General features: G+C 35.5%; 1 protein-coding gene across 1 annotated transcript in view; it reads left to right on the top strand.

Moving 5' to 3' along the window:
• The window catches only part of LOC141301713 (transmembrane protein 263-B), a 42,307-nt gene extending 22,609 nt beyond the window's left edge, over positions 1-19,698 (top strand). Inside the window, exon 3 of the mRNA XM_073831904.1 lies at positions 16,657-19,698. Coding sequence (XP_073688005.1) covers positions 16,657-16,925 — 269 coding nt within the window. The 3' untranslated portion in view covers positions 16,926-19,698. The remainder of the gene's footprint in view (positions 1-16,656) is intronic.
• Positions 19,699-20,815: the final 1,117 nt, after the last annotated feature.

Here is a 20,815-nt window from a genome sequence, read left to right as displayed (position 1 = left end):
ATTTAGTACTGCCCTTCGGAAGCTACAGAAGAAATTTTTTGAAGGCATATAGTAGTTTTGTTTGAGGAACAGAACTAAATTCTTAAAAAAAAAGTCAAAATTAATTGAAAATCCCTCGTTCTGTTACTCGCATTTACATAGCATTACACGTTACGCTATGTTTTACTTTAAAGATTTTTTTAAGACATCTTGTGACTGATTTTGTAATTAATTTAAAGGCATAGTTCACCCAAAAATGAAAATTCTGTGATTAATTACTCACCCTCATGTCATTCCAAACTCCTAAGACATAATCTTCTGAACACAAATTAACATATTTTTAATGAAAACCGAGAAGTTTCTGTTCCTGAAGGACATTGTTAAAATAGTCAATGTGACATTAGTGGTTCAACCGTAATGTTGTAAAGCTAAAAGATTACTTTTTGTATGCAAAGAAAACAAAAATAACGATTTAACAATTTCTTCTCTTCCATGTCACTCTCTGACATGCGTGCACAAGAGTACACAACGCACAAAAAGTATTCTCATAGCTTCATAAAATTAAGGCTGAACCACTGTTGTCACATGGACTGTTTTAAAGGGGTCCTATTATGCTCTTTTACAAAGTCTTTATTTTGTTTTAGGGGTTCACTAGAACATGCTTTCATGCTTGGTGGTTCGAAAAACGCATTATTGTTCACATAATTTACATTATTACAATAGCTTTCTCCCCAGCCTGGCACAAATGGCTCGATTAGTTCCGGGTTTGACGAAGGTCCACCTTCCAAAAAACGAAATGTATTGTGATTGGTTAGCAGTCCCACTGCTTTGCGATTGGCGAACAGCTTAGACGCCATTTCAGTCCTGACACAGGACTAAAGGAGGCTTTTACTGACCCCCCCAAGGCCATTTGAGGCATTTTTTATTATGGATCGACTTGTTTTGGACTGATGGTTCTATAGCTTGGGAGTGCCAGGATTATTTTTAATATAACTCCGATTGCATTCGTCTGAAAGAAGGAAGTTATGTACATCTAGAATGCATGGAGGGTGAGTAAATAATACGCTACAGTAGTGTTGGTCTTATTGTCAGCCTGCGAGATCGCCGATACATGATATTATCATTATTGTGCTAATGTATTTAATTATTTACATGCCCGAAACCAGCTCCTGCATAAGGCTAGTGAAGCTATCTACAGTGTATGAAGAATAAATCTCTTACCACACACTGCACACGTCTATGGCGCGGCTCCCACACAGCAACCGATGATCGTCACTCTAGTCAATGCTTGTGTTTACATCAGCCGCGGCTCCGTATGTGTTTCAACCCTCTGTACCGCACACATCAACTGCTTGGCTCCAGCACGGCTCCTGGAGCAGTTTGCGGACACTTTAGTCAATGCTTGCGTTTATCTCAGTAGTGTCCATGCTACACCGCTAATGCTAGGCGAATCCCGCACCTCGTCCACGATTTAAATTTACGTAGGCGGGATTTACGTTGTGACCTCATAGCATCCGGAAAACAAATGCTGTAGTCCAAAGGAGCTGTTCGTTGTAGTTCTTGAAAATTGATTTTTTTAAAACTAAATATCTACCTTTGGAGTGGACTTTGAGATTTGTAACTCAAACACACACTGGCTAAAATTCAAAAAGTGAATACTACCTTTCAGGGCCTTTAATCAGGGTTGCCAGGTTTTCACAACAAAACTCACCCAATTGCTGTTTAAAACTAGCCCAATTACATTTCAAGGGGGTCCCCCGGTAAATATCATGTTATTGGGGTTGCTTCAGACCACAAACATGGAAAACAACCTGTAGCAACAGTAGCCAGATTATGTTGGAAAACAACAGACTTGGCAACACTGCCTTGAACGTGTCAGCTGCATTGCTGTCTATGCAGGGTCAGAAAGCTCTCGGATTTCATCAAAAATATCTTAATTTGTGTTCTAAAGATGAACGAAGGTCTTACGGGTTTGGAACGGCATGAGGATGAGTAATTAATGACAGATTTTTCATTTTTAGGTGAACTAGCCCTTTAACTAAATGATGATAATTATTTATTATGTAATGCCATCTGCATTCATCTTCTTTTCTCCCGTTACTTGCTTTCTAATAGTAGCCTAGTACTCTTGTTTGACGTGATTTGTTCTCAGACGTCTTCTGATTGATAGTGGTTCAATCAGTTGTGATGTAAGAATAATTGAGAGCTGAATGATTTACACAGTCACAGTGTTTGGCAAAGAATAACATTTGCTTCTTTTAGCTTCACTGAATTTGTGAATTGTGAGTCAGTATGCTAGTCCTTGCATTCCACTTGTCCTTTTTTGTTGTGTGTGTTTGCTAATACAATTTCGCCTGTCTCATTAATGTTTTTCTACTGAAGCTATTTAGTCTTGCTTACAACAGATTTGATGTCTTTCTAGGTGCAGTTTTCATGGTGGCTGTAAAATCCTTTTCCTCCGTACTCCCTATTGAAACGCTTTGAGACCTCTCACCATTAGGAAGTCCCTAAAGTCGCAGTCGTGATTGACTTTGATGGAGTGTGTTTACAAAGCTGAGTTGATGACTTGCATTCACAGAGATAAAAGTGTTTTTACTGAATCCACAGCATTGAGTTAGACATCTTACAGAACTGCTCATATTGTACAAAACAGTATTATATCTAGTGAAGATATGTGTGTTAGTTCTGTGCTAAGAACTCTTAGTTATAGGCTAATCGGGTTAGAGAGATGTTGTGAGCTACAGTTGAGGTCAAAAGTTTACATCCCTCCTTTCAGAATCTGCGAAAAGTTAATTATTTTACAAAAATAAGAGGGATCATACAATATGCATGTTATTGTTTATTTTGTACTGACCTGAATAAGATATTTCACATAAAAGATGTTTGCAATAGTCCACAAGAGAAAATAATAGTACCTCAACTTGATTTGTAATACTGTGTTGTTACCTGATTGATCCACAGCTGTGTGTTTTTTTTTTGTTGTTTGTTTAGTGATAGTTGTTCATGAGTCCCTTGTTTGTCCTGAACAGTTAAACTGCCCACACTTCTTCAGAAATATCCTTTAGGTCTTACAAATTCTTTGGTTTTCCAGATTTTTTGTGCAACCCTTTTCAACAATGACTGTATGATTTTGATCATATTCAACTATTACAGAAGGTTTAAAAATTCACTGATGCTCCAGAAGAAAAAAAACATGCATTTAGAGTCAAATTTAACTTTTAAATTTGAAGATCAGGGTAAATTTAACTTATTTTGTCTTCTGGAAAACATGTAAGTATCTTCTGTAGCTTCCGAAGGGCAGTACTAAATGAAAAAATATGATATTTCAGCAAAATAAGAAAAATGTACACATTCTTATTTTGTTTAAAAGTTTACACCCCCGGCTCTTAATGCATTGTTTTTCCTTCTGGAGCATCAGTGAGCATTTGAACCTTCTGTAATAGTTGCATATGAGTCCCTCAGTTGTCCTCAGTGTGAAAAGATGGCTCTCAAAATCATACAGTCATTGGTGGAAAGGGTTCAAACACACAAAAATGCTGGAAAACCAAAGAATTTGTGGGACCTAAAGGATTTTTCTGAAGAACAGCAGGCAGTTTAACTGTTCAGGACAAACAAAGGACTCATGAACAACTATCACTAAACCAAAAAACACAGCTGTGAATTATTCAGGTAACAACACAGTATTAAGAACCAACTTTGGAACGGGGTCATTTTTGTAAATTCAATCATTTTCTGTTGTGGACTATATGTGAACATCTTTTATGTGAAATATCTTATTCAGGTCAGTACTAAATAAACAATAACATGAATTTTGTATGATCTCTCAAATTTTGTTAAAATCATTAGCACTTTTCAGATTCTGAAAAGGGGAAGTAAACTTTTCGCTGACATGTGTAGTCATGTTTTCATTAAAAACAGCTGTTGGTTTTCCAAAAATGCTTGTGAATTTAGTAACACTTTAGAATAGGGAACACTTATTTCACTTATTTCATTACACTTTTATCAATAAATTACTAATTTGCTGCTTATTAATAGTAAGGTATTTAAGTTTAGGTATTGGGTAGGATTAGAGATGTAGAATAAGACATTAATATGTGCTTAATTAGTACTAATAAATGGCAAATATGCTAGTAATATGCATGCTATTAAGCAACTAGTATCGAGACTTTTTAATAGCTTTCTTTCGATTTTCAGTTGGCTTGTGAGAAGATGCTAGTGTTTAAAATCGTACAATTGTGATTGTATCTTTGACAGCACAGAAATCACACAATAGTCACGTAACATATCAGCTAATAGCGAGCTGGTGAATATTGTAGGACATGTCTAAAGCATGTTTTCATAAAAACACAGCTTTTGTTTCGCCGCAAAGGGCAAACATCTTTTAAAGGCTTTGTTGGGATTTTCAAGGCGGCATCCATGGGCTTCCATCGCAGGCTTGTGAAGCGATTACGATGACATTTGAAATCGCACAATAGACCCTGTCATCGATATAAATATGGAAGACGAACGGCACGAGTGACTCATTTGCACACATTATCAGATCCTGGCGCCACGGGATTGGCAGGAAAAGGTCTTTTTCTCCTTATTGAAGTCAACGAACCTACATTGGGAGGACTGGGATGAGTAAGCACGAAGGTTCAAGTGTCACACGTGTCTCTCCCGATAGGTCAGATGCGAGCAAGCTTGCGCACCCGGTGGAAACATTGACCTTTTCGATAAGTGGTTCACCGGTAGTTATTTATTTATTTAATGCAGCTGTATCAAGCCAGTGGGGAAAAAGGCCACATTTCAGCCGAGTTCTTGTCAGTCCCATAATTGCCGAAGCTCGTCATCGAATGGAGCTTCTAAACATAGCAGCGGTGGGCTCTGCATAACCGGCTACCGTTGAGTTTTGCGAACACTCCTTTGGGCTTTTTAAGTAATTTTAAATGCGTATTTGTGTCAAAACATCTAACGCATTGGCGTGTCAATGTTCGTACAATCTATTTTTACTTTTTTTCATGTTTGCCCCCCTTTTTTTTCCTCAGTGCCTCTTATACTAACACCATGTCCAGCAAGGTCCAACGGTAATTCAGTACATTCCCTTCCAGGCCGTTCTCTCGAAACCTCATTTTAACTTGACCCTTCATTGTGTTTTGCCCCAGGCATCTCGGGCACAGGGATTAAAAATAGAGACCTCAGCAGGGACGGAGTTGACACGGTTCTTGTTGGTGAGAGGAGTGGAGCGGCGGAGAACTGAATCCCGCTGGGGGTTTTTATCACTGGGGAAGGTCCGATTACCCCCTCCCTTCTCTCACTACTCTTTTTCTTATTTCTCTCCCTCTCTCGTTCGCTCCCTCGCTCGCTGTAAATCTCGGTGCCAAGTGAGGAGAACAATATTTTCACCATTATTTCTCGGCACTACAGAGAGATGATGTGGGTATTGATATAGACTCATAAATTTACAGAGGCGACAGATTTACGCCGGAGGCTGGCAGCCCACCTCTCGTTCAGGAACATGTTCGGCTTTGATTGGTTGGGAATGGATTCTTGGCTATCCAATTCAGCTTAGGTCAGGCAGGTCTAAATCACAGGACTATATCACTGGTTTTTATAGTGATGGCAGTTTGGTACATACAGTAAGCTCAATACTATAATCATACATCTCCCCATCTGGGACGTGCGTCCTGCTGCATAATCCCTCCTATGACAAATTGCACTTTATTATGTTTTTTTTTTATTTTTTTTTATCTGTATTGCTTATTACTTTTTTTCTCTTCTTTTTTTTTGTTGTTTTTTTAGAAATTTACTTTGTATTCATGTTGGTTTCGTATGATTGGGAAAAACATTTAGACTATTTTTAGAAAAAAGGTTTCAATTTAATGACTCTCAAGTGTGATGTGGTCAAGTAAAAAGTAAAATTTTTCTTATACCTTAAGTACATGTTAGTGTCTTGATTGTCTTAAAAACATTTAAAATGTTTTTTAATGTACATAAAAATAATTACTTTTTCATAAATTATTAATGGGAGAGCCCTGACATTTAACCTGAATTTATGCTTGTCTTGTCATAAAACAGTTAAAATTATTATTATATTTCTTTTTTTAGGCATGTTTTTGTGTGGACCACATTCTTTCATTTGGTGGATAAAATATTAATAGGCAGTGAAGTATTTTTTTTTTTTTTTTTAGATATCTATGGAAGCCTATTTCCGCCAATAAATAAATAATAATAATACTAATAATAATGTTATTCACATTATACACTATCTCACAATTCTGACTTTTTTTCTCAGAATTGCTTGATATAAACTTGCAATTGCAAGTTATAGCCAAAATAGCTAGATATAAACTTGCACATCTTTTTTTCTAAGAACTGCGTGATAACTCATTTTCGAGTAAAAAAGTCAGAATAGCTACAAAATAAACTTGCAAATGCGAGAAATTAATTCTCGCAATTCAGATTTTTTTTCTTGCATATTCAAGTTCTCACAATTCTGACTTTTCTCACAATTGTGAGTTTATATCTCATGATTCTGACTTAATAACTCACAATTTTGTGTTATAAAGTCAGAATTGTGAGATATAAACTTAGAAGTCAGAACTGAGTTTATATAACGTAATTCTGAAAAAAGTTTGTCTTGCAATTCTGACTTTATAACTCGCAATTGTGAGTTTATGTCCCAATTCTGACTTTTTGTTTTCTCAGAATTGCATGATGATAACTCATTTGCGAGTTATAAAGTCAGAATAGCGAAAAATAAAAAGATCTTGCAATTCTGACTTTTTTTGTGCAGTTGCAAATTTATGTCACACAATTCTGACTTTTTTCTCAGAATTGCGAGTTTATATCTAATGATTCTGACTTAACTCCCAATTGTGGAATAAAGTCAGAATTGCAAGATATAGACTCAGTTCTGAGAAAAAAAAGTCAGAATTGCAAGATATACAATTAGAAGTCAGAATTGTGAGTTTATATAACATAACATAATTAAAAGTTTTAAAAAGCTTTCGAGCTGTAAGCTTGCAATTTCGAGAAATAAAAAATCTGAATTGTGAGATTTAAAAAGTCACAATTACCTTTTTTTATTTTTTATTCAGTGGCAGAAACGGGCTTCTGTAGATATTAGTTTTGTTGTAAAATATAATAAAATATTAATTATACAAACTACTTCAGGTTTTCTTTTCAAGACTTTTTTTATTTATGATATTAGTACAATTGTCTCCTTTACATTCAAGACTTTTTTTTTTTATAGCATACACATGTTTGGGAACCTGTTGCAGAATCTGAGAAAATTAGAATAATTTTAACAAAATAAGAGAGATTATATAAAATGCATGTTTTTTTTATTTAGTGCTGTCCTGAGTAAGATATTTTACATAAAAGAGGGTTTACATACAGTCCACAAGACAAAAAAAATAGCTAAAATTATTCAAATAACCCCTTTCAAAAGTTTGGGAACCCTTGGTTCTTAATACTGTGTGGGCACCTGGATGATCTACGACTGTTTTTTGTTTTGTGATGGTTGTTCATAAGTCCCTTTGTTTGTTCTGAACAGTTAAACTGAGGACTGTTCTTCAGAAAAATCCTCTAGGTCTTGCAGATTCTTCTCTTTTGAATGTTTGAACCCTTTCCAGCAGTGATGGTATGATTTTGAGGTCCATCTTTTCACACTGAAGGCAATTGAGGGACTCAAACATTCACTGATGCTCTAGAAGGAAAAACAACGCATTAAGAGCTGAAGGATGAAGATGTCCAAATATTTCTTATTTTGTTGAAATATCTTTTTTTCCATTTAGCAACAGAAAATACTTGCATGTTTCCTGGAAGACGAATCGAGTACACTTTACCTTGATCTTCAAATTCAAAAAGTTAATGCATCATGTTTCCTTCTGAAGCATCAGTGAACATTTGAACCTTTTTTAATAGCTGTGTTTAAATCCCTCAGTTGTTCTCAGTGTGAAAAGATGGATCTCAAAATCATACAGTCACTGCTGGAAAGGGTTCAGATATGCCAAAGATGCTACAAAACTGACGAATCTGCAAATTAATTGACAAATCAGAAGAAGAATGTATATATGAATTGCCTTTTTTGTAATTAATAGATGTGCATCACATTCAAACGTTGTGTAAAAGTAATAATGCAAAAATACACCCCTTTGTTGCCTTTTGCTTTTGTACACCAAACCATTAGATGAGATTCCAGGAAATGCATTCTTGGTGTGTCCTCCACGATCGGTTTACTTGTTATTTATGCCCCCAGTGACCCCAGCATCCTTACTCTAGGCCTATTTGTTCTTCTTCTTTTTACAAAATGTTCCCATCCGAGTGGGTTCCTGGAGGAAAACGCATTGCATCTGTCTCTTTTGTTCTTTCTCAAACTTTATCTCCATTCTCTGCCTATCGGTTTGTGAATGCAGCATTGTTGGTGTTATCTAAAGGTCTCACTCGTGGCTGTCCTCAACAGGAACTTATGATAGAGTTGAGGCCAGGGTTCAGGCACTCGCGGATCTTATAAGAATGTTCAAGTGTGCCCAGATAATTTTCTCAGCTCGCTCTGCGCCCCAAAGAGACCACTTATCTCACTTCAGGTAGGGCTTTTTGGATCCTGTCACAACCTAAAACTTTATTAATCCAAGTTTGCTGGAGGTGTCTTGTTCAAATTGATGTTTAGAGTGACTTGGGAGAGGCATCCGAGCATTGTGAGTCAATGATTCCTTCTTCAGTTCTACAACTGCTCTACAAGATTCAATCTTTATTCAGTTTTCGGTCAGTCAGGGACAATGGAACTCTACGGCTCTTTTAAAAGCTTTAGTGCTTAGAAAGAGGTAAAACACTTCATTCAGTTTCTTTGTGAATGTTTATTTAACTGTCATGGCCAACATGGTAACCTTTGTATGGAGCTTGTTGAGTGGGTTTTTAGCTAGCGATGCTCACCCTCCACAGAACTCGGGCCGTCTCTCGAAAGAGTAACATGCCTCAGAATATCTTAACCTTTCCATCTAAGCCTTCAAATGTCACTGTTCTCTTTCCTCCATCTGAAGACAAATTGACATTTTCTATTTGCTATAGAATTGGATTGATCCCAAAGGGTCCTGTCAAAAAGAATAAATTGGTCATTCTTCCAACGAAAGCAAGCTGTGTGGCGTTTTGTGGTTAAGCATTATGCTTTGATTAATTGTGTGTGGCGAATAATTTTTTTTTATATTGTTCAAACAGTTGAGGATCAATGTATTTGAGTGTAACCTCAAGGGTATTTACTGAGCAAACTGTAGCGGATGTATGATTTCATGGTTTCAGGATCTGTCCATGTAACAGGTTACAAGATGCTGTCATTACAACAGACAATAATTTAGACATTCAATGTGTAAAAATGTGCAAAAATACTGTTTGCAGTAATGTATTTACAATAGAAGTCTGAAAGACATCGCTCTAAAGAAACATACAGTGCACACAAAATATAGTCACAAGTTTAGATTTGGATATTATGTGTTAGCATGATATTTGTCTCCAGTTAGTCTTATCATGATACAAAACTGCATTTTCAAAATCGAATAGTCAGTTTGTGGCCTGAAATATGTACAGTGCCTTGCAAAAGTATTCATACCCCTTCATTTTTTTCACGTTTTGTTGCAGCATTATGTTAAACTGCTTTAAATTAGTTTTCCCCCACATCAATTTACGCCCCATACACCATAATAATGACAAAGCAAAAACCAGATTTGCAAATTTTACAAATGTATTAAAAATAAAACACTGAAATAAGTACATTGCATAAGTATTCATACCCTTAACTCAGTACATAGTTGAAGCACCTTTACAGCCTCAAGTCTTTTTGGGTATGATGTGACAAGCTTTGCACATCTGCATTTGGCAATTATCTGCCATTCTTTGCCTCACCTTTTCACCTCTCAAGGATGGGGGATGGCAGACATTTTCTAGAGTCCTAGTTGTTCCAATCGTCTTCCATTATGGATAATGGAGGCTACATGCTTGTGTGAACCTTCAATGCAGCAGATTATTTTCTGAACTCTTCCCTAGATCATTGCCTTAACGCAAGTCTGTCACTGAGCTTTACAGGCAGTTATCTTGACCTCAGGACTTGGTTTTTGCTCTGATATGCATTTTCAGCTGCTAGACCTTTTCTGAGAGGTGTGTGCCTTTCTAAATCATACTCATTCAAATTAATTTGCCACAGTTTAACTCCACTCGAAGTGTAGTAACATCTAGAAGCAATATGAATGCTTCTGAGCTAAATTTCGAGTGTACCAGAATAGGGTATGAATACTTATGCAACGGGATCTTTTCAGTTTTTTATTTCTAATAAATTTGCAAAGTTGTTACAAACCTGTTTTGTGCTTTGTCATTAAGGAGTAGGGAGTGTAGATTGATGTGGGAAAAAAAGTAATTTAAAGTAGTTTAACATAAGGCAGCAACATAACAAAATGTGAAAAAAAGGTAAGGGGTATGAATACTTTCGTAAGGCACTGTATACTATTCAAATAACTTGTGTTTATATAAAATAATTAATACAAGCACTTGTGTCTCAAACATATGTGTCTCATTCCTGCTTTACCAGTTTTTGTTTGTTTTTTACTCCGCAAGTTTAAGATTTTTTTTGTCTGGTGCAGTCGACAGTGTGGCAGGGATTTTGTCAGTAAATATTAACTTAAGCTGATGAATCCGGATCCTTATTATTTAATGTTGTTATCTACCTAAACGGTATAAAATGATTCATCCCGACACAGCTCTGTGCTCTTTCTCCCCCCTCTCCAGTGAGATCCCACCAGCTGTATGATCCCATTCTTTTAGGTCAATAATCGGTTAAGCCAGATTAGGATGAGGTCTTTCCTCTTGGTGCTCAACAGAAATCATTCATGATGTGCACAGCTTTGGTGTTGTCTGTGAGATTCCTATGCAGCATATAATATTTAACTACGTGCCATGTATGGTTTGCATGTTGTTGGTAACTGATTATTTGGCTGCCGTATTCTATTGTATTTTGTTGGATATGTGTAGTATTGACATTTTGGAATTTTTGCATACATCGCATTATCGTCACACTATTGATGATTGTTATTTGCATGCAATGTCCAAATTATAGACTCATATTTATTTCACATTCATGGGCACATAGCCAAGACCATATTTAAATGTTAGTTTAATGGGACTTCCAGTTCATTACATGGTAGTGTTTTTGACTGGCTATCTGCAGTGTTATTGTAATTCTTGCTCTGAATTTAATTGAATTATAACGGCTGTCATTTACAAAGTTGTGCCTGATGCCTGTGTGAAGCTCACAATCAGTTGCCCCATTCATGAAACCCGTACTGTTCTTACGTAAATTGTTGCATATTGTTACACCATTTGTGCAGCATTGTGCATAAGAATTGATTTACAAACAATTTACACCATGACTGACCATCATATGAATACAACAATTTATGTAAAAAACAATTTTTTAATTTATAGAGAAATTGCTTGTCACACTTTAGGTTAAGTTAGATTTACGAAAATTAATAAATGGCACATTTTATGCAAAATGTCACAAAATTGTTCGTTATATGAATGCGTCAGTTACGTGAGAGTGGATTTACGAACAATATACATAAATTTCTCATCATATGAATTCAAGTTTACATTAGAATGCATTTATAAACATATGTGAAAATGGTTTGCCATATGAATGTCACATTTTATTTTAGAATGGCTTTACAAACAATTCACATGAAAATCGTTTGTTATATGAATGCGCCAGTTACGGAAGAATGGATTTACGAACTTTATACATAAAAATGTGAGTTTACATTAGAATGCATTTATAAACATATGTGAAAATGGTTTGCCGTATGAATGTCACATTTAATTTTAGAAAGGCTTTACGAACATCTTACACGAAAATCGTTTGTTATATGAATGCGCCAGTTACGTAAGAATGGATTTACGAACCTTATACATAATTTCTAATCATATGAATTTGAGTTAAGATAAGAATGCATTTACAAACATGTGAAAATGGTTTGCCATATGAATGTCACATTTTATTTTAGAATGGCTTTACAAACAAATTACATGAAAATCACTTGCTATAAGAATGCGTCAGTTACGTAAAAATAGATACAAACATTTGAAAATTTCTCATCATATGAATATGAGTTTACATTAGAATGCATTTATGAAAATTGTTTGCTGTGTGATTGTCGCATTTTGTTAGAATGGCTTTACCAAAAATATATACGCAAAATTGCTTGTTATATGAATCTGTCAGTTTACGTAAAAATAGTTTTTAGAGTTACAAACAATTTACATTAGAAATGTATCTTCATATGAATGAGTTCACATTACAATGTATTTACAAACATATGTGAAAATTATTTGCCATATGAATGTCACATTTTATTTTAGAATGGCTTTACAAACAATTTACACGAAAATCGCTTGTTATATGAATGCGTCAATTACGTAAGAATTGATTTACAAACATTTGAAATTTTCTTGTAATATGAATATGAGTTTACATTAGATTGCATTTACAAACATGCAACAATTGTTTGCTGTACACTCTTAAAAATAAAGGTGCTTCACGATGCCATAGAAGAACCTTTTTTGTTTAAATGGTTCCATAAAAAACCTTTAACATCTGACAAAACTTCAGATGTTTTGCTTTCACAAAAGGTTCTTTGTGGCGAAAAAAGGTATTAAAAGGTAAGAAAGAGATGGTTCTTTAAAGAAACTTTACCTGAATGGTTCGTTGTGTAACCAAATATGGTTCTTCTATGGCATCGCTGTGAAGAACCTTTTAAAGCACCTTTTTTTAAGAGTGTATGATTGCAACATTTTATGTTAGAATGGTTTGCAAACAATTTTCACGAAAATCGCTTGTTATATAAATGTGTCAGCAAGAATGAATTTACAAACAAAATACATGGACATTTCTCTTATAAATATGAGTTTTAGACTGCATTTACGAACATATGTAAAAATAGTTTTATCACATTTTATGTTTAAAACTGGCTTTACGAACAATTTACATGAAAATTGCTCATCATATGAGTTTGCGTTACAGTGTATTTAACAATTTACAAACAAAATGTTTGGCATATGAACATCACTTTTAATGTTAGATTGGCTTTACAAACAATTTATCTGAAAATTGCTTGTGAAATGAATTCGACTGTTTACATGACAATGAATATGCAAAAAATGCTTGTCATTTATAGTCAAACCAAAAATTATTCAGACACCAGATATAATTTTTTGTATTTTTTTACTTGTGGGTGCAGGACACTTCAGTTCATTTTAATAAGTGAGGATAGCAAAATAAAGTAAGCTGTGACATATTATACCCAAAAATTCTTCATACAGTGGACTACCAGTAAAATGTGGGACCAAAAATTATTCAGACACTTCTACCTGTTTTGCTTGCATGTTTTTTCTTTAATTGCCAATGCGACCTTTTTACACCACCGACTAAACAAAATTAAGCATTGATTGGTAATTGGTAAAGTATATTGGTATAGTTATGTAAATATTGTCATACTAACAGTTGGTTGGTTGTAATCCATTATCTTGAAGATGTCTGAATAAATCTTGGTTTGACTGTAACTGTTTACATTAGAAACAAACAATTTATACGAACATTTCTTGTCATATAATTGTGAGTTTACATGGCTTACATAGATTGGCCATTGTGTTTCATATAGGAGGCGCACAACCATCATCATTGGTTTACCCTTCCTTCATTGGAAATAATATATGAAAATGTATATTCAGAAGTAATCTCATTCCTTTTTTGAAACATGCCTCACTGATTTTGCTCACTCAGGCTTAATGCAAAAATGGAAGATAGCTTTGAGGTTTGGTAGTGTGGAAAGCGTTATTACATCTCCCCAGGACCAGATGGCAAGAGTTAGGTCTTAATTGCATGTGCGGATTCAGGAGAAGCAAGTTTTTTCATACCCACCAATATCGTCAATGATAACCTTTTTTACAACCATTATCGTTGGCCTCTTCAACTGCTGCCTTGTTGTCTAATAACTTAGTTAAATCCGTTCATCTCCTGTCTGGTCGCATCTCGCAAATGTTTCACATCAAGGCTGGTTCTGTTGATCTCAGCGCGTGTCAGTTGTTGTTTATGCGCGTGCACATCCGGGCACGTACGAACTACGTGTGGGGCGACCTTGATTGTGCCGCGAAGTTTTCCCTCCGCCGTCCCACGGGAGTCATCTGAAGACGCTCTGCTTGTCATTCACACGGCTTCTCAGTGGCACATCGATTCACCGGGGAGCTCATCGTGCAACCCAGCCACGCGGTCCTTGACAGTATTGATTGAATGTAAAAGATATAATTTCTGTTCACAGTCCGCAGAGTATTGTGGGGTGTGTAAATGCTAGTTGTCCGTCGGAAGGAAAAGAGTTTTTTTTCTTGTATTCTGCCAAAGGAACAACAGAGGGGAAAGATGATGCCATTTGGACAGAGTGTGTGTGTGTGTTTCAGAACACATCTGCTCAGTGTATTACTCAGTGTCAGGCCTGTAGATGTGAGCTGATTTCAAAATACTGTCCTCCAGCTTTAAGTCTCACATATCCAACGCCAAGAAGAAAATAAACAATACTTACATAAAGACTATTATTTTTATGGTGAGTGTCCTGAAACACATTATTTGAAAATCATAGCTTTAGGAACCATACGTTTCTTAAGTGAAAAATTGCATTGTTGCATTGAGATAATTATGTTTGGTCTGGATTGATTCGTAAAAGGGGTTTTGTAGGCCTCCAGAATGATGGCAGCATGAGGCCGGATTTGAATACATTCGTGTTTTACATCGCTAAATGTGACCCTGGATTACAAAAGCAGTCTTAAGTAGCATGGGTATATTTGTAGCAGTAGGCAAAAATACATTGTATGGGTCAAAATCATTAGGATATTATGTAAACAGCGTGTTCAATGAAGATACTTTGTAAATTGTCTACCATAAATGTATCACAACTTCATTTGGACAACTATAAAGGCAATTTTTCTCAGTATTTAGATTTTTTGCACCCTCAGATTGCAGATTTTTAAATAGTTGGATCTCGCCAAATATTGTCATATCCTAACAAACCGTACATCAGTATTTAACTTTTAGATGATGTATAAATCTCAATTAAAAAAAAAAAATTGTGACTTGTGACTGGTTTTGTGGTCTAGGGTCACAAATAAGGTTTGTGTAATGGTTTTGGGGACATTGCTTATTGGTCAAAAACTACACTGTAAAAAGATTTCACCAGTTTCAACTTAAAAACCTAAGTCCAGCAGCTGCCTTAAATTTTAAGTTAAACCAACTTAAAACTGCAAGTTATTTCAACTCATAACAATAAAATGTGTTAAAATGACTTATGAGTTGAAATTACTTGCAGTTTTAAGTTGATTTAACTTAAAATGTTAAGGGAGCTGCTGAACTTAAGTTGAAATTTGTGACAACTTTTTACAGTGTAGGGAAAAGCCGTATTATAATTGTTTTTGTTTATTTTAAAGGGATAGTTCACCTAAAAATAAAAATCACCCAATGATTTACTCACCCCCAAGCCACCCTAGATGTATATGACTTTCTTTTTTCAGACGAATACAATTAGAGTTCTATTAAAAAATGGCCTGGCTCTTCCAAGCTTTATAAAGGCAGCGAATTGGCGATTTTAAAGTCCAATAAAGTGCTCCACAAGATCCTGGGGGGTTAACAAAGGCCTTTCGAAGTTAATCAATGCATTTTTGTAAGAAAAGTCTCAATATTTTAAACTTTTTAAACTCACTGCCATTACAAGACTTGGAAGAGCCAGGACATTTTTAATATAACTCCATTGTATTTGTCTGAAAGAAGAAAGTCATACACCTAGAATGGCTTTAGGGTGAGTAAATCATGGGGTAATTTTCATTTTTGGTTGAGCTATCCTTTTAAAAATAATAAATTGTATAAATAATAATACCTATATATTTACTGTGGATATTATGCTTTGCTGTTGTTTAATAGTAAAATAACCAAAGATTAAAATTTGTTTTTGCGTATCAGTTATTAGTCACACAAACATCAAAATGGTCTTTGTTGGTCATAAAAAGACAAAACTGGTCACCATCTGGTCTAACTTAAAAGGTTAGTTCACCCAAAATTGAAATTTAGCACATTGTGCCCTCCAGGCATCCTAGGTGTATATGACTTTCTTCTTTCAGACAAATTAAATCGGAGTTATATTAAAACTTGTTCTGGCTCTCCCAAGCTTTATCATGGCAGTGGGTGGGTGTTTCTCTTCAACAGTCCAAAACAAGTCCAATAAAGTGCATCCATCCATAATAAAAAAGTGCCTCACATGGCTCTGAGGGATGAATAAAAGCCTCCTGTAGCGAATCTATGCGTTTTTGTAAGAAAAATATCTATATTTATCACTTTAATGTAGCTTGCCTTGCACTCACTCTTGTACATGGAAACAGCTCCAAGCGGATAACATAGCACTGTTTATTTTGGATGGATGCACTTTATTGAACTTGTTTTGGAATCTTTCAAAGATAAAAACCCTGACTGGCTCAATAAATTTTTATTGCTATTTTTTTTTTTTTTGCTGATGTTTGTTTTGTTTTTGTTATTTTAATTGAAAAAAGCTATATTTTCATAAATAAATATTATTTATTATAATCATTAAAATGATTGTTTACATTTACCTTTTTCAGACCACCCTAAGAATGAAGCAGGCGTGGTGTGGAGAGTAACAGGTGGGCTGTTCAACCTCACCAGAGGAGCGGTGGGCGCCACCCTCGGAGGAGTGGCCTGGGTGGGCAGCAAGAGCTTCGAGCTGACCAAGACGGCTGTGACGAGCGTTCCCGCAGCTGGAGTGGGATTGGTCAAAGGCGGCGTCTCCGTGGTAACGGGAGGGGTCGGGGCAGTGGGGTCTGCAGTGGCCGGTAAAGTTACACCAAAGAAAAAAGACAAGTCGGATTAGACTGGCTGACTCGCTCCCACCCTTTGTTCGATTCGGTGTGTCTGTGGTTGTCTGCCTGGATTGTTCTCACTTTCAACAGGGTTGGAAAGCAGGTGGCAGGTTCATTTAGCCCATGGGAAGATTACTGTTTTGCATTCACCAAATACAACCCTACCTTGTTGACAGATAGAACTGCAACACAGTAAATAAACACACTGCAGAGGTACATGAGATATTGAGATCTTAGACCTTTTGTTTGCTTATATGTTTGTGTTTGTTTTGAGTGTCGGCCAAATCTGCATTATTAGTCTTTGAGACAAAGACGAATCAAATGCTGATATCAAACATATTCTTTATTAAATTGTCCTCTTTTGACACAGGAAATGTTAAATTAAAATTAAAACTTGGTTTAATTTAAGGTTAATATCAGTTCTGATTTAAAGAAGTAGTTCACTTCCAGAACAAAAGTGTACAGATAATGTACTCACCCCCTTGTCATCCAAGATGTTCATGTCTTTCTTTCCTCAGTCATAAAGAAATTATGTTTTTTTAAGGGAAAACATTTTCAGGATTTCTCTCCATATAATGGACTTCTATGGTGCCCCCGAGTTTGAACTTTCAAAATGCAGCTTCAAATGGCTCTAAACGATCTCAGTCGAGGAAGAAGGGTCTTATCTAGTGAAACAATTGGTTATTTTCTAAAAAATTGACAATTTATATACTTTTTAACCGCAAACACTCGTCTTGGTCTAGCGTTGCGTGAACTGCGTGTATTCCTGTTTATAACTCCCTTCTCATTTTCTCCTCCAACTTCAAAATCGTCCTACATCGTTGCTGAAGTACCAACCCAGTGTTTACAAAGTGAACATGCAAAGAGGGTCAAACGCTCTTTTATGAAAAAAGGTAAAACAGTGATGTAGGATGATTTTAAAGTTAGAGAAGAAAATGTTTTTTTTTTTTTTAACATACCCTAACTGTCTTGAACCAGAATACACACTTTACGCAGAGCTAGACAAGATGTGCATTTGAGGTTAAAAGTATATAAATTGTCAATTTTTTAGAAAATAACTAAACGTTTCACTAGAAAAGACTCTTCTTCCTTGGCTGGGATTGTTTAGAGCCGTTTGAAGCTGCATTTAAACTGCATTTTGGAAGTTCAAACTCGGGGGCACCATACATATCCATTATGTGCAGAGAAATCCTGTAATGTTTTCCTCAAAGAACACACATTCTTTACGACTGCAGAACGAAAGACATGAACATCTTGGATGACAAGGGGGTGAGTACATTATCTGTCAATTTTTGTTCTGGAAGTGAACTACTTTAAAGCCCATCTTTGAACAAAATAGTGTGAGAACTTGAAAATGTAAGTAGAAGTATTATTATTTAATTCATTAATTTAATACACATAACACTAGATAACCTTCATTATCTGATAATGTTAGGTTCAAACTACGTATTCTCAAATGTTCTTTGTTTCAGTGTCGTTTCCTTGATGCGGCCACAACGTTTAGACAGTTTGCTGTATTATCCTCATCACATTCTCATCAGCTATGGTAAGTGTAGAAATCTCTGAAAGGCAGTTCACACGTCATTGGCGTAGATTACATTAATGCAGAGTCTCAAGTGTAAACACTCCATTTTGTAAGACAATGTTTGAGCTGTTGAAATTGAATCTGTAGCCAGGAAACCAGTGCCTGGAGTTAAGAAAAGAAATTATTCGCATTTACAAAAGGACGGAGGGAAAGATTTTTTTCCAGTCTAAAATACTAAGCATTCATGCTTCATTTTCTCTTTGCGAAGCATCGCTTGTAGTTCGTTTGAGATATGATGTTTTATTGGCCGTACATGTGCCTGAATGTCTTGGGAGTTCTAAAAGCTCACTGCGGAGTGTTTAGTGTTTCAGAAGAGTGCAAAATAACCACAGATGTATTTCCTGCTACCCTTTTACAGCTGTTTACATCTTAGAACCAGCACAATGTGCACATTCGAGTATTTGTTTGTTTGTTTCTGTTGTTTTTTTTTCCTCACTGCTTAAATGTTTGTTTCCTTTTTTACTTTATTTATGCAAAAACAACATATGGCATATTATTATATTGTTGCAGTGCATGCATTAAGCTCTAGTTCTCTGTACGACATGCTGTTAATTGTGAGTATGTACTTCGTTTTTTTTTTCATGTTTCTTTCTGTTTTTGCTATCGACACACACTTTCTGGTAGGTACCCATGTCTTGAAGATGCTGTTACTATAAACTGGACTTTTAAGACCAAGTAGATTTTGTCTATAATAGAACTATTTTTGCTAAATTGATGCTGTATTCTACAAATAAAGCATTCTGTATTTTAGAAATGCATGAGTTCTTTATTATTATTTGTCCTGCAATGATCCTGTTCTGGAATAGATGAGGATATTTTAATACCATTGATCTCTTAATTCGTTTTTAGCTTTAATCATTTATGTAACATTGAATGCACTAACAGACCAGATCTGGATTACATAAGCAGTTTATAAAAGTGACCGCATAATTCAGGTCACATAGTAAATTTTTCTGAAGAACAAGGGGGGCAAACCAACATTTTAACTGTTCAGGACTAACAAGGGACTATCAAACAACTATCGCTAAACAAAAAACACAGCTGTGGATCATTCAGATAACATACCCCAAGTGTATGTAAACTTTTGAACAGGGTCATTTTTATAAATTCAACTATTATTTTCTCTTGTGGACTATATGTAAACGTCTTTTATGTGAAGTATCTTATTCAGGTCAGTGCTAAATAAAAAATAACATGCATTTTGTATAATCCCTCTTATTTTGGTAAAATAATTAACATTTTGCTCAAGGTGTATGTAAACTTTTGACTTCAACTGTACCTGCATGCACTGTTCATAAGGTTATAGTTATTCATTTGACATGGCAGTACACTAGCATCCTTAGATATGTCAGGTGTCCGGTAAGGGAAAAATCAGGTGCTCATAAACCTTCTTGGTCATTTCATGGCATTCTGAATCAGCAGAAAAAATTTATTGAACCAGTCAGGGGTTTTATCTTCGAAAAACAATTGCATGGCTCAACAACATCATTGTTCCACGATATTAACCAAGGACATTAGTGATTTTAGTATCAAGTAGTAAACGCACCATAAAAGGGCAAGTTGTTTTGTGGCTTTTTAACCTTACACCGTGTCGTAACCAGGTGAAACGCAATAAAGCGATAAAAGCTATCTCTTCTGTGAAGGGCAAAAATCACGAGTTCTTGTCTCTACCCACAGCCAGTGCCGTTGGATTTTTTGGCCGCTTACTGTACATGAGATGATGTGTGAGAAATAGAAAATTGATAGGCCCTATGTCATGGTGTGACCTTTTATTAGAATTAAAAGAGCACAAATGTTAAATCAGGTGTGTTAAATAAAGATGATATATACCAACAATGCCATGATTGCCAATATGCCACTAGGATTGAAAACCTCTTTCCTGACTGTAAAAAGAACCACTGGATCATTGAAACAAAGTTCGATCTGTTCGATCAAAAGAATCGATTCACAGAAACAAGACTTCCCATTACCCAGCATGCACAAAGTGGTTAAGCAACATTGCATTTTAAAATTTGTTCCAGACACACCTAAAATGATAGATAGATAGATAGATAGATAGATAGATAGATAGATAGATAGATAGATAGATAGATAGATGGATAGATGGATAGATAGATGGATGCTATTATTCATGAAATATCAATTAAATCAGGAGCTCAGAGGAAAATAATGCAGCTGACGATTCTTCTACCATGTCATATTAAAATACCAGCATTACCTTTTTCTCCTGTCGTAAAAATAGATCATGGAGAATGTATAGCTTATTAATTAAAGCTGATAGATAAGTTTTACTGTTTGTAGCTCAGTGTTATGTGA

The sequence above is a fragment of the Garra rufa genome, chromosome 25, assembly GCF_049309525.1.
Source record: "Garra rufa chromosome 25, GarRuf1.0, whole genome shotgun sequence".
Taxonomy (NCBI): domain Eukaryota; kingdom Metazoa; phylum Chordata; class Actinopteri; order Cypriniformes; family Cyprinidae; genus Garra; species Garra rufa.
Note: the sequence above shows the minus strand (reverse complement) of the source record. Positions and strands in the feature narration are given on the sequence as shown.